Source organism: Balaenoptera ricei, chromosome 13, assembly GCF_028023285.1.
Source record: "Balaenoptera ricei isolate mBalRic1 chromosome 13, mBalRic1.hap2, whole genome shotgun sequence".
NCBI classification, from domain to species: Eukaryota; Metazoa; Chordata; class Mammalia; order Artiodactyla; family Balaenopteridae; genus Balaenoptera; species Balaenoptera ricei.
The window spans coordinates 50,762,220-50,777,744 of record NC_082651.1 but is presented as its reverse complement, the minus strand read 5'-3'; the positions used below and the strand labels follow the sequence as shown (position 1 = coordinate 50,777,744).

General features: G+C 33.9%; 1 protein-coding gene across 7 annotated transcripts in view; it reads right to left on the bottom strand.

The window, feature by feature from the left end:
- Positions 1-15,525, bottom strand: part of USP34 (ubiquitin specific peptidase 34) — a 236,701-nt gene that overhangs the window by 20,270 nt on the left and 200,906 nt on the right. For all 7 annotated transcript variants that reach the window (XM_059943258.1, XM_059943263.1, XM_059943264.1 and 4 more), the window contains 10 exons: positions 14,740-14,908; positions 14,560-14,634; positions 13,255-13,406; positions 9,542-9,590; positions 9,350-9,454; positions 9,212-9,256; positions 8,363-8,467; positions 7,098-7,245; positions 2,161-2,795; positions 62-219 (listed from right to left, as the gene is read on the bottom strand). In XM_059943258.1, the coding sequence (XP_059799241.1) occupies positions 62-219; positions 2,161-2,795; positions 7,098-7,245; positions 8,363-8,467; positions 9,212-9,256; positions 9,350-9,454; positions 9,542-9,590; positions 13,255-13,406; positions 14,560-14,634; positions 14,740-14,908 (1,641 nt within the window). The remainder of the gene's footprint in view (positions 1-61; positions 220-2,160; positions 2,796-7,097; positions 7,246-8,362; positions 8,468-9,211; positions 9,257-9,349; positions 9,455-9,541; positions 9,591-13,254; positions 13,407-14,559; positions 14,635-14,739; positions 14,909-15,525) is intronic.

Sequence of the window (15,525 nt, the reverse complement as noted above, 5' to 3'; positions counted from 1 at the left end):
CCCCATCCCTTCACTTGTAAAAACAAAACAAACAAAAAACACCAGAAAATATCTTTTTTACCTTATTAAAGTAGTCCAGCAGGAGCGGCCGTCTAAGCAACGTAAGTAACAACTTATGGTTGTTTTCTTAAACTGTTTAATATCTTCCAATTCTTCTTCTCTCATATCTGGCCTCTGAGCTATGAACAGCTGCATCAGGTTAAATAGTTCTTCTACTGCCTGAAAAGGGAAAATAAGCATTATGATGATCTATCTGCTTCTCATTTCTAAGTGTTATGCTCATTAGCCAGTTCTTAAAATTACACAAATTAAGTTAGATTGCAGTACCATCTAAGAATAGTTATAAAATTAGCAGTGGATTCTATTTTTAAAATGTAATACATTATTCACTAAAAGAAAATAATCTTAAAATAGAATTTCCAGATTAAAAACTACAAGTAAATTCAACTTGTTCAACTTTAGTCTTAAAACTGTTTAAATTACTAGTTTTAAATGTCAAATGTATGTTCCAGAGATGGTATGCCCATCCTTTGCCCCCCCCTTTTCTATAGTAAATGAGAAATTATTACTTTGTCACAAAGATTTTACACCCCTCAATTACACCTGAATTAATACTGTTTTTGAGAAAACCCTTTGTGCCAACATTTGGAATGATCTTTCTAGACTGACAGATGATCCAGCTCAAGATGGATGAAATGTGGGAACTAATATTTTAGTAAAATCACTAGCTGTGGTTTTATAAACTCATTTACTCATGGGCATGTTAGGAAAGGGCTGTTCTTCTAATACATACTTATCAAAGACCGGAAACCCCCAACCTTCATATTTTTCCTGGCAAAAATTGATTTAAGCACCATTTTCACGAAAAATCTCTAACTGATAAGTTCTAAAATAAAGATGTTACATTTCATTGATGCCTAACAACATTAGGGGATAAATATCCTAACTCACCCAGCACTCATCAAAGGTATATTTAACTTACAGACGTCATGTTTAGTAACTAAATCGGAGATTATTTATGTGAATGCGATAGAGAAAAATCCACTGAATCTTAATAAATTCTGTCCTAACTCCTTCTAAGTTCGGCAGACTCTCATTCTCCTTCCGTATTCTTATAACCTTGGCTTTGAACCTCTTTTGGTACTTAATATACTCACTTTCTTTCCTTTATTATAGGCATTCTAACTTTCTTAACAGGAAATAAGGTTATTCTTTCTGGGTGAGAAATAACAATTCACTACATTATGTCTAAAGGACAGTTAATGTCCTTTCTTCCTTCCACAGGAAAAAGAAGTGTAGCACACAATTCAAGGATACCAATACTTAAAATACCCTTTATTGTAGTCATTTGGTTGAGCTCTTAAGTAAATGCTGAATGTCTTGAAAATGTCTTGAAAAAGTTCCTTCTCCTATACTCTCCTTAAAATAAGCAAACAATTTTTCTTATTAGCAGTTTTTAGCCTCTGGGTTGACAATAGCTTGAAAAAGCATTCTGCACTCTGCTTCCAATCCCCTTCCCAGATGTATACCCTCTTGGTGTAAGCTTGAGTTTACAACAAAGAGTAAGAGGACAATGATAAGGAATATCCAGGAATGACAGCCTAACATGGAGAGGGGAAAATTTAAAATAAAACCTATAGTCTGCAGAGAAAAAGGGATCAAATTTAGATGGTATGTATTTGTACTCTGATAGGCCCACCTCTTAAGCTATTTCATTCACTTGAACGTAGTGTGAACAAACAAAAAAACCCTAGGGAATACTACAGCTAAGATAAAATATTGTCTAGCTACAGCTTAGCATAGCATGTAGATGTTGATAATACCTAAACAGTAAATACTCACTTCCTTAAAACTGTACCACAAAGCTGAATTTTTTCATTAGGTATATATGAAAGACTCATTAACAAAACCACAAATTAACATAGGTAAGTTCCGTTAGAGATAAAATTTCAATATCAACCTAAGAAAAATTATCCACACTTATCAATTTTATAACAACATTTTATACATGTATTCAAGAAAATAAACCTTAAGTCTTTAAGAAAGAACAGTTAAAGTCAGACTGTACTCCCTTATTTTGTCACTACATCCCACAACAGGAAAAACAGGTATTTCCAATCAATTTGAGGATACATATACAAGAGTTATCATTTTACTCACTCCAGGGTATTGGCTGGCATGTGGTGTAAGATTCTTAAAGGCCCACTGAATGTTCTGGTGAGAAGCCAGTTGTCGTGTAAATGCAGGAGACTGTTCACAGCAGAGCCTCAGAATGCCGTAGTAGGCAGGCAGCATCCCACGGTTAAAAAGCACCACATCCTGATCATCATGGTCAGCAAGGATGTAATTGAAGGCAATGTTCTTGGTTACCACTGGGTTCTGAACAATAAGGCGGATATTCTCTGGACAGTCAGCACACACATTGTACCAAAATGAAAGCAAAGCCTGTTTATTGTGATTTGTGGCTATTGCTGGCTCAGAAAGTTTAGGCTGGAAAAGGTTCCACAAATCCATGAAATATGTGGAAAACATCAGCTTCTCAGTTTTGGAAATTAAACAGTAAGTCATAAAGCTAAAATAGGGCACTAGCTTTGTAGTGCCATGAACAGCAGCATCAACATAAAGTTTGGCTCTTGAGAGCAAACCAAGGAGCACGTTGTAGACCTGATGTAGGACTACTGTTGTGTCTGGACTGAGTGGAAGGTCACGGGTTGGGATGTGCAAAGACCTTGTTGACCGGAACATCTGGCGGAATGAATTGCTTGGTATAAGGGACACCAGAAGATAAGCTGCAGCTATAAAATGTAAAACAAAACTGTCAGATGCTTACAAGATATAAAATAGACTGAAGAGCAGTCATTAAACACAAAGTCACTCTTCCCTTTAAAAATTAAAATGAATAAAAATTAAGGGACATGAACATCTCTTTTAATATCTTTCTGCTCTACCACTGGTACCAGAGAAATATCCCAAGGAATGACAAAAACAGACGCCTTCCATTCTGTCACTGCTATTTTTTAAGTGGTGACAACAATCGCATAAACAGAAAGTTTTAAACCTCTTTTGTTTAGCTTTCCCAAGATGTAGAATTTTCCCACTTGTTTTATCATTTTATTTCTTCTCAGGGAATAATATGGTTTAACAGGAAGAACACAGCATTTGGAGCCAGAAGACCTACATAACGCTGTCTGACATGTCAAATCATTAATTTAGGGTCTTAGTTTTCCTCTTCTTTATCAATTATTACAAAATAATTCAGTATTATTTTGTAGATAATGGTAAACTTACATTATAAAGATAGAATGAGATCTATCTAAAAGCCTTTTGTATTATAAAGATTATATATATATATGCCAATTATAGAACATTAACTTTGGAAAATCTCTGAAAGTCTTCTAGGCTAACCTTGCATGCAAAGAAAGAATCCCTTCCTTCAACATACCTGGAAAATGTTATTAAGCCTATGGTATAATTCTGAGAGGATAATGACTCATTAGTTGAACCCATCTGTAAAAGGAGTTACTGTTAGCAAGGCACTAAGCTAGGTACTTTGTAACTATTATCTCATTTAATCCCTCACAATCATCCTGGAGGTAGGTGATGATACACTGGAAAATCTGAATCTTAGAGAAGCAAAGACCAAGGTCACACAGATAAAAAGGGGGAGCCCAGACTTGACCTCGAGAAACGATGATGACGATGATAATGGTAACATACAAACAACAACAAGAACTGCTAACATTTATCAAATGCTTAAATTTAACACATTCTTTATGTAGTTGGTATTAGTTTTATTATCTCCACTTTTACTCAGACTTAAAACAGTAAGACTACCCCATTTTCTACAGCAAGTGGCAGAGCTGGAATTCAAACCTTGATTGTCAGACTCATGAGTTAATCGTCCTAACAACATTCACTACAGAGCCTCCTCAATGCATCTAATGCCTTAGTATAACCCTTTTCAATACACCTACTAATTCTGTCTCCCTCTATTCTACCTATAATTTGATAACTTCCATCATACTGCCAAAGCAAATACAGTTAGGGTTTCTAAAGTTAATTGTAATCTCTTTTATGGATTTATGTCAAATTAAACTTTATTTTTGCACAATACTCCATTTCTACATATTTCATCACCTATATATTGCTCTGATTAGCCTGTTTTCAGTTAGGCTCAATTTGGTATGTGTTTCAAATATAAAAACTTGGCATGTAGGTGTCATCTTGATCAATTTTGTATAAAACTGCAATTGAGAAAATAATTTGATTAAAAAAATTATTCAGTTTAAGTTAAATACTTTTACCCCAACATTTTATTTTGAAAAAATTTTGAACACTGTGAAAGGTTGAAAACATTCTACTAAATAACGACCCATGGACCTACCACATAAATTCTACAATTAACATTTTGTTTTGCTTTATCACATACCTAACCATCTACTTATTTCTATAAAAACTATTTGCTTTTAAATAAAAAAGTAAGTTCTGTTAGGGAAAAAAAATCCACAAATTTTTAATTATTTTTATCTTTGAGAACAAACAGGGAAGTCAATGTAGAAGAACAGACCATCTTTCTAAAAAACTGCCTTGCTATAACTTAAAAATTCCTGGGTCTAGAGAACTAAGAACAAATCGTCCATTTCTATATGGCAACTCAACTATCTTAAGACACCTATCGTGTCACCATTTTCTTTTCGCTAAACATTCTAAACAGTCATTCCTTAAAATTATTTTGTAGGATTTAGAAATATTTCTCTGTAGCTTTTCTTCTATACATGTTACCCTAATTCTTATTGAGTTATACTGATTCTATTTAAATATTTGGGGCCCTATTTCAAGTTATATTATTTCAAAAGCATGTTTTCGTATTTCTATAGTCTTCACTATTATAATTTTTAAATGATGCATAACAATTTATTTCCTATCCGAACATCTAGTTTTAAATTTTTCACACTTACAAATAATGCTGTTGGACATTCATATATTGGATGACTTACTTATACCAGAATCCCTGCAATGGTATTACTGAGTTGAAAAAGGGAAAAAAAATTTAAGGATCTTGGTACATACTGCTAAACTGCATTTCATAAGGGTAATATTAACTTACAATGTCGCTGCAGTGTATAAAAATGCTATTTCTTTAGCACTACTATGAATGTTAGGTGTACCAGCTAGCTAAAAAGCTTTTCTTTTTGTTTTGTTTTTTTTTGTTTGTTTGTTTGGTTCAGCAAAAGTTTTTAATTGTTTTATGGCCAGGAGTCAGGACATAAATACCAACCAGCATATGTGTCAGCTCTTACAAATATCCCATTACTGTGGCGTTAACTAAACTGGCAGGAAAAAAAGCCTATGAGCAGAGTACCATTGCCAATCCATGTGTACCCACCACTGAAACATGTTTTCCCCTAATAAACCTTTTATTTTAGAAGAGGTAGAACAGACAGTTCCTATACACCCTTCTCCCATTTCCCCTGTTGTTAACAGTATTGCCATGGTACATTTGTTGTGACTAAGGAACCAACACTGGCAAATTACTATTAATTAAATTCCACACTTCAGATTTCTATAGTTTTGTCCTAATGCTCTTTTTCTGCTTCTAGGATCTCATTTAGTATACATGAGATTTAGATGTCATGTCTCCTTAAGCTCCTCTTGACTGTGACACTTTCTCAGACTTTCTTTGGAAGACCATGACAGTTTTGAGGAGTCGTGGTCAGGTATTTTTGTAGAATGTCCCTCAAATTGAGTTTATCTGATGTGTATAATGGTTAGACTCAGGTTATGGGATTTTGGGAGGAAGACCACATGATGAGGTGCCCTTGTGCATCACACCATACCAAGGGCACATACTATCAACATTACTTATCAGTGACATTTTTAACCTTAATTATCTGTCTGACTTAATGTTTGTCAAGTTTCTTAAAGTTATATTCTCTATCCCTCATACTCTACTCTTTGAAAGCAAGTCACTAAGCTCACACTCAAGGGGGTTTCCCTTTTTTGGGGGAAGATGTACATAAATTTTTTGGAATTCTTCTGTATGGGAGATTTGTCTCTTCTCCATTTCTTTGTTTATTCAATCATTCATTTATATCAGTATGGACTCATGGGTATTTATTTTATACTTTGGATTATAATTCAGTGCTATGTTAATTATTTTTTCTCTCAAATTGTTCCAGCTTTGGGCATTGGGAGCTCTTTCAGGTTGGTTCTATGTCCCTTTGACATACCCCCATCATTTTGTTTTTGGAGTACTTCCTTACTTTCTGGTTCTACAAGATGCTACAGGCTCATCTTGTATATTCCCTGCCCCAGTCCTACAATCAGCCATTTCTCCAAGGAGCTGTGTTTCATTTTATCGGAAATGATGTTTAAAAACATGGATCTGGGTATTCCATGTGCTTGCTGCTACTGGAGTGTCACTGATTGTATGCCCTCTCAGCAGAAAACTAGGAAATATGATCTTAATGATTAAATTGAATGATTGAAGAATTTAAAAAATTAACTACTTTGATTTTTATTTCTTTTAATACTGTCAAAAGAAAACATACTCTGTTTATTTACAATCAGTTACCTATTCTGTGAAGTATCTATTTTTGGTATTTGTCCATCTGTCTTCCAAGATCTTTGTTTATTCCCTTCTGGCCTGGGTACAATAAAGATATTTATCATTTAACTCCCATAACTTCAGAGAATATTTTCTCTCAGCTTGTTTTGTGTTTTTATTGCTACTTTACTCTTAGCCTTCTCAAGTTACTTTTAAGACAGGATTTTCTGACCCACTACTCTCTTCACTAATGCTGATCATGCTTTGTGATTCTATCAAGAAAGGAAACAAAAATGATAGTGGTGGTGATATCACCCAAGACAAGACATAGTTTCCTATCCTTAAAAAAACAAAAACACTATAGATATTTGTAAAACATCGCCATAGGTTTTCAAATACTAATATAACTTTGGCGTTTAAAACAATATCTCTAAGAGCCTTTTTGTATTATACAATGGGCATATTATGATCACCTTAAAACAAACAAAAAACAAAACAAAACGTGGAACAACAACAAAATGGTTTCTTAAATTCTGAATACTTGACTTACAAGTCCTGACTCTAGGATAATTGTGAGCCAAAAGAAACCGCTCGACCCAGTTTTCCATATTCTGTAGGACCCAGCTGTGTGCCAGTTTATTTCGGGGTGTCTGCACTGCCAACCAATCCAGACACTGAGAAGGATTGTATTCAATTACCTACAAGTAAAATGACAAGAACAGAATATAAGGCCAACTGAATGAGCAGTTACTTTTTTAAACTTACTTTTGGTATGTGCATCAGACACTTTAAAGCTAAATAGTTTTTTGAAAACTAGAGCCTGAAAGAAGTTTCACACCCATGTTTTTTCCCATTTTTAAAGCCACTTATTTTTATTAACAGGAATATGTTCAAGGAGAATTTGTCATTAGTTTACGAAATAAAATTATAATAACCAAGGACTCTAACACAGGACCAATAAGAGAACTCAATGACCTTTAAGGTCTTAAGTTTACAAAGTTATTTAAAAGTGCTTTTAATTCTCTATAGTTTCCATCTTTACTTTTCTTACTGTTTGCCCAATCTGCTTCTATAAGTGAGAATGAAAACTAGCTCACTATACTGCTGGGAAGATTTTTTTCATTGGAAAAGGAAATCCTAGGAATCTAGAGTAGGGGCTGGAAAATTATGGCTCTCAGGAGCCCAAATTACAGCTTCTGCGGTTTGCCTGTTTTTAAGTTTTTATTGGAACACAACTATGCCCACTCATTTACATTTTGTCTATGGCTGGTTTTATGGTAAAACAGCAGTTGAATGGTTCTAACAGAGACCATATGGCCCACAAAGCCTAAAATATTTACTATCTGGACTATGAAGAGAAAAAGTTTGCCAGGCCCCTGGTCTAGAGAGTGGGCATTTCCAACACTCACTAAGAAGAAATTCTGTAACCTCAGCAGTAACTCTGGAAGAAAGGAAGTGGTTGGTATTTCCTCTGTATTTTCTATCAACTGCTGAAAGCACCTCGTTTGTATTTCTAGGGCTTCTACCACTTCACAGAATCTTTTTTGAGGATACGGGAATGAGGACCTCTGATGGGCAGAAGACTGTTTATGACTCTACGAGAAAGTCTTTAAACATCTGAGACACTAGGGAAGAACTCTTTTTTCCCCTAGATCTTCTGACTAAAGCATCTCTTCTTCCCTTGACCTGTGACTTACTAAAACCATTCTGAGTTACCCAAGCAAGAAGAAACTAGTACTTAAAATGTGAGTGATTGTGTTAGAAAAATAAAGCCCTCGGAAAAATAAACACTAAAACATCTGCTGCAAGACTTACCTCCCATATCCTCTGCAGAATGTAAGATGCAAAGGGAGGCATTCCTGGAGGTCCACCAGCAAACTCCATTAGCATAGTCAACAATTTAAAGAAAGGATTGGCTGCCTATAAGACACATACACGACTGTGTATTTAGATCTGTTTGAACCCATCATTTCCAGCGGAAAACAAAGAAGTATAACTCTTCTACAGATCACATTTAAATCTGCTGTATTAGGTTAGAGAGCTCAGTACTCATACATATGAACCTGAACTCTCATAAAGCAGAAGGGTGAACTCAGGATACAGTGTCAATTGCGTGGGAGCCACATGTAACAGAAAACGTCTATTTTTCTGGATGTCAATTCGGGAAAAAAAGTATCAAAACTCTTGTTAATGAGACAACCATGTTTATAGAAAAATTTAGATTAAAAGTTTCCTACAGCAACCTTTGCTCTCTGAGGTATAATTTATATTAATATTTGACATGTATTATCAAAGTAGCTATAACATTTTCATTTTATGAAAATACATACTTCTCCACCTAGGCAGAATTCTGGTTAGCCTACTTTCTTCTAAGGTACAATATGATATAGCTTCAAACCAAACAACTTTAAAGCTCAGTATCTAGGTGGCACTCTGATATATTCAACTTATATGTAAATTTATATTTAATTGGGAAAATGACATTTGTGACAAGATGTGAAGAAGTAATTCAGTTTATTCAAGTTACATAGTTAAAATAGGTTGTTGTATTATGAGGGAAGCCTTGATACATTTTTTCCTAGAAACAATTAGAAAGGTTCATTTGAAAGCATTGTCAGTGCTGACAGTAGTTTGAAAAACATGAATGAATAGATGTCTACATACCTCAGGAGTCAATTTTGCTATTGATGTGAAAAGCATAGATACAATCTAAAACAAAACAAAACAAAACAAAGGGGATAATTTCAGGATATTCTTCTACGAATTATCAAAAAACTTTTAAGACTGTTTCTCAGCACTTACATGTTCTGCAAGTCGATTATTGTATCGACAAAGGCTGAAAATCAGATTACAAGTTTGTCTTATATTGATGCCATCACGAATATGTTGAAACAAGAAGGGAAATCCCTGTTAAAAGCAAAAGTTGTTCATTTAAGAACTATTTTGTTGTTATTTTTGTGATTATCAAGTGGTCTAATATTGAGACGGTATTACCTTTCCTCCTGTTAATGCCGCCATGTCAGTCTGTGATAATGTCAAATGCCTGAAAGAAAACATTAGTGGAAATAAGTTTTTCTTTCCTCTATACTACTTTATAGCCATTTGCATCATGACACATAACAAAATTGTTGATTCAATTACAAGTGTACCAAGCCACCATCATAAAATGATTTTTGAACTTTCTGCTAGCTAGACTTGCTCACTAGACACAATTTTTCAAAATTCCAAGATTGGTACATAGAAGTCCAAATTTACTTTATTTCCATTTAATTAACTCAATATTTTGGTGTACTGTAACACTAGGATGGGTCTAATTTAGAGAGCTTTTTTTTGACATGAGAACCTTCAAAACAAAACGAACTTCTAAGAAATAGAGAATTTCACTTTCAAGTTTAAAATTACTGCATATTTCTTTAACTTATTATAGAAAATTTCAAACACATACAAAAATAGAATACTATAAGCATCCCATCACTCAGTTGCAAATTACCACCTTACGGTCAGTCTTGATTCATCTGTACCTCCTACTCATTCAAATATGAACTATTTTGAAGCAATTCCAGATATTTTATCACTTAGTCCATAAATTTCCATACATATCTCAAACATAAATTTCAAAAACATAAACACTACCATTATTCACACCTAAAATAAATTAACAATTTCTTATTATCATACAAGATCCAGTCAATGTACAATTTCCTCAAGTTTCTAAAAAATTTTTTTATAATTTGTTTGAATCAGGATCCAAATAAAGTCCTCTGTTGACAGTGGTTGAAATGTCTTTTAAATCTCTTTTAGACAACTGGTATCCCCTCCGATTTTGTTTTTATCTTGCAATTAATCTGTTGAAGAAAGCAGGTGGTTTGACCTGTAGAATTTCCCACATTTCCATTTTGCTGATTATATCCTTGGTGTGCTGTTTTAACATATTCCTCTGTCCCCGTATTTCCTGTAAACTGGTAGTTATTAGATCTAGAGACTTGATCAGATCTAGGTTTGACTTTTTAATCAAGAATACCTTATAAATGGTAGTGTGAACTTTCATCAGGAGGCACACAATGAAAAGCTGTACCTCTTTTTGTAATGTTTTCAGCCCATGATGATCATTTCCTAGATCCATTATTGCATTTGGGATGCAAAATATTGATATCCTAATTCCAGCATTACTTGCTCATTTATTAGCTCAAATACCTCTATGACGATGAACATCCCTCTCATTTACCATTTGGTTGCCATGAAGTATAATTCTTGCAGGTAAGATAAATACTTGATATTGTTCCTTTATTAATAAGTTTCCAAAATTGTTACTTGGTTTCTTAATATACTCCAAAGGTTGTCAATAATTTTTAAAATTTTGTTTTTAGGTATCATTATGAACTCATGGATGTAAACATCCATGATGTGTTTTAGTCCACTTGCAGTTGTTATTACTATTATTGATGCTCAAGCTGTCCAATCTGTGACCAGTAGAAACCTCCTTAAGTTGACTCTTGAGACCTTTTAACATGACCTCAGTAGTCTTTGATAGCCTCCTTGCTTTCCAAAATGACAAAATGTTCGAAGCTTCCCATTCATTTCTTGCCCAAGACCTGGAATTAGCCATTTTCCCAAGGAACCTTGATTTTTTTCAGTGGGAAATGTTATCTAGATGCCAGGGGCACTCACTGATTTTTGGGTTGGACAGGATTTCTAGGCCTTCTCAGAAAATGGAGATACATAATACATTTTTTGTTTGCTTAAGACAAAATATACCATGAACTCTACTGATATTCCCAAATTCAAATTTAGTTTTGAAGAAGTTATGTAAACATCCTACAATTTTATATTTGTATTTCTCTTTTCTTTTCCTGAAAATCTTGGTTTTCTAATGACATTAACAATTATCTGTTTTATTCTATAATACAGTTTCAGAATAATAATTCTAATTATACTACTACTCATAATATAATTAGTAAAACACTTGAGAATAATTGTACAATTCTTTTTGTCCTTCAGGTACATCCCACTAAAAATTACAGTTAAATCAATGTGTTCTAAAGTCACTTTAATTCCTCTCCAGTGGCTATGTCACCAACTCAATATACAGTTAGGCTCATTTATTTCAGTCTGCTTTTGATTTTTAGGGATTGCATTTTATTAATTTATTTATGATTATAGAAAACATTTACATGATTCCAAAGATAAATCTAAAAAACAAAACAGTGTACTATATTCAAAGAAGTCAAACTTTCATTCCTGTCCCCTCCAGCCTGTTTTCCCCTCCCCCAACCACTGGAAACTTTTAAAATTTATTTTTAAAAATTTAGTCTTCAATTAGAAAAATAGTCAATTCTTGTTATTTGTAGTACTTACGTTCTATAAAGAGCTGCGAACACTGAATTAGTGAACACTGAATCACTGCTCATAGGGAAAACATACACTTAGGTTCCTCTGAACCTCTGGTCATAACATTTTCATCAATAGATCAATATGTTACCTTGTTTAATGTGTGTTTCTGTTTAAAGACACCTGATTTAATGTTGACTCATTAGTACTGAATACAGAGCAAACAGCACTGTAACTCAAACCTGAATGAAGCTTATCTAATGTGTACTTTCTCCTTAAGGCATATTATGGCCTTCTTGAGCTTAGGAACACACTAGACAGCACTTGGCACTATGCTTGGGACCATTTTTAAACAGCCAAATCACCAACAAAAAGCATAAATGTGAAAAATGTGGCATATATTGCAAACAAAAATTTGTTTACAATTTGAGCACCGAAACAAGAAGGCAGAGTGTCACCATGTTTCACCTCAGCTGGAGAAGTGTGTGTCAGGTTAACTCCAATTTTTTGCCACTCTGTACATTCTGTAATCCACAAATCACTGTAAATGCTTCACAAGTACTGATTTGGGGATTACAAATAAATTTAAGTTAAGTAGGAGAATTCACAAATTGGAGATCCGTGAATAATGAGGCTTGGTTGCACGCATGCACGCACACACACACACACACACACACACACACACACTCTCTCTCTCTCTCTCTCCCTCTCTCACTCACTTTGTGTCTCACAGCCTCCCCTTCTTAAAAAGTAGCATACTATAGGGAATTCCCTGGTGGTCCAGTGGTTAGGACTCAGTGATCCCAAAGGCCATGCTGTGTAGCCAAAAGAAAAAAAAAAGTAGCATACTATATATACTTTTGTCCACCTTGTCTTTTTTCACCTCAGTGATATGTATGTTAAAGATCTCTCCATGGTAGTACACATACATTCCATACTGCCTGTTTTCTTTCTGCTACAGAGTCCTCTATCACGTGGATGCTCTGTTTCTTCAACTTGTACCATCTTTGTGGACATTTTCAGTCTTTTGCTGTTTATAAACACTGCTTCAATAAACAGCACTGCACATACATCTTTTGGTGTTTTGGAAACAGAATCCCAGAAGTGGGGTTGCTAGGTCAAAGGATGAATGCACATATAATTTTGCTAGATATTTTACTGTATATTTCTTCAATGTATATTTCTAACATGACTCAGGCAAAGTAAGAGTTTGGTACAAAGGATTGAAATACTTATGCTACAAGAGTTGATGGAAAGTGTTGTTATTATTTAAAAGGAATTAAGTAACAAAAGCTACTGAGTTAATAATGGTAAAACAATTACGTAAAAAGAATAAAATCAAACATGCTTTAAGCATTTTGAATGTTGAAACATTTCACCTTTCTGAGCGAGACTGTTCAACCAAAAGAGCAACTAAAGCTATCATTTTTTCAAGAGCAGCTGGCCTGTATTTTTCTTCTGCCAGAGAGAGTATATCTTCTTCCTCCTCCTCTTCTTCCCCTTCTTCCTCTGACAACACTTCAACTTGAGGCTAGAACATAACACAATTCATTTTTAATATAATATTATTTTTTAACATTATGTTGAGAGAAAAGAGCTTGATTGTCTTACATAACAATGCAGGGTAGACAGTGGCAGGAGCATGTATCATGAAAAATAACCACTCAAAGGCCTAACCTTAACTTTAAAAGTCTAAACCACATTCAGGACAATTTTAGATTTAATAGGCAGAACTGTAAAGAACAATAATTCCCAATATTGTATTTACCTTACCTAAAGATATAAATTCTTTAATAATAATTTTTTTTCTTATAGGCAAGCTCTTTGGAAGATAAATCAGGAACAATATTTATATGAGTATGATAAAACGGTATTTCATATTTAATAAAAATACCAGTTACACAAATTAAGGAATCCATATTTGCAGTTTTCAGATAATCCAAACAGTAGGTATTTCAAAGAGATATTCATTTGAGGTTTGAAATGCAACACTGAAAAGATTTTATGATCTAACAAAGCAAAAGAAAAGCAGTCTAAATAAGTAGACATCTAGGCTGAAATTAGATAATAACAGTACATATTTGGAGAACCATTACAGCACAGTAGCTAACAGTTTCGTTCAGGAGTCTAACCAAGGGTCAAAGCCTAACTCACTGTGATCTAAAACAAGTTAACTTCTTTATGCCTCAAGTTCCCCATCTGTAAAATGGAGATAACAACAGTACTTACCTCTTAGGGTTGCAACAAGGATTAAATAAGATAGAGCAAAGAGAGCATTCAATCCAATGTGGTCATTACAGACAACACAAAATTGATGTAATAGTTTTAATATTATGAATTGAATTTTTGGAAGACTGACAGACTTAATATAGCAAAGGGCTTTAAAAATATGGCCAGCAAAAATGTTCACCAAAACACAACATGCTACTGATAAGACCCTAAAAGCAGGTAATGGCCATTTTGCCTAAATTTATTTGCTTTGATCCAGGGCCATACCAGTGAAATCTATCATTTGACTGTTTCTTCTCTTGCTATATCCATTAAAAATATCAACCAAACATAGACCCTTAAAATCATTTAATATCAGGGCTAGAAGGGACTTCAAAGGAATCTAGTATCTTTCTATGATGCAAACTTGAAAACATGGCCTCTAAATCCCTGATATGAGACAGAATTGTACTTACATTTTCAGGTCCTTTGGTTCCCATGTAAAAATGTACCATTGTAGATATGGCTTGCAGTGAAAGCAAAAACTGGCTCTAAAAATAAAAATATTGATTTAAAAATATAAAATAAAAACAAATTAAGTTTTAAATACTGAAAATAAGTACATAATACCAGAAATAAACAAGATATAGCCTCACCTCTTCTTCACCCATTTTGGCAAATTCATAAAGGAAGGCAAAATATTCTGTAAGATGTTTACTGTGAGGCTTTACACCATGTTCCATGATTAATAACAGAGTTCTCACAAATCGAGTGACACATGAACGGCCACCTATATCTTCTACTGAAGCATCCATATCGTCAGACCTGAAAACACAATTTTATATATCTTAGAAAAAGTATGAAGTCTGGGGATAGATATTTTGGGAGGAGAAATATTTTAAAAACCTGAATTTATCTCATTCATCTTTGTAATAATGAATACCAATTACAATAATACAAATAGTTGGATTCCAGTTATCATGTCTCTCTGAAATCAAAACAAAAAGACTAAGCCAAGGTTACTTGTAGAGGATTTTGAAAATGCAATTAAATAAAAATAAAACAAAAGTTTTCCTTCTTGATTTATATTATTACAGATTATTTTTAAATAGGAGAACCTAAATATTTCAGTGTGGATATTTAAAAATACTTCATAGGCAGATAATCAAAAAACTTAAAAATAAAATGTTCAGGGACTTCCCTGGTGGTCTGGTGGCTAAGACTCTGTGTTTCCAATGCAGGGGCCCGGGTTTGATCCCTGGTCAGGGAACTAGATCCCACATGCATGCTGCAACTAAGAGTTCGCATGCCGCAATGAAACTAAGACCCGGCACGGCCAAATAAATAAATTAATTAATTAATAATAATTAAATAAATTAAATAAATGAATAAATAAATGAATAAATAAATTTTTTAAAAATGTTCAGTTCAAAAGGTATACT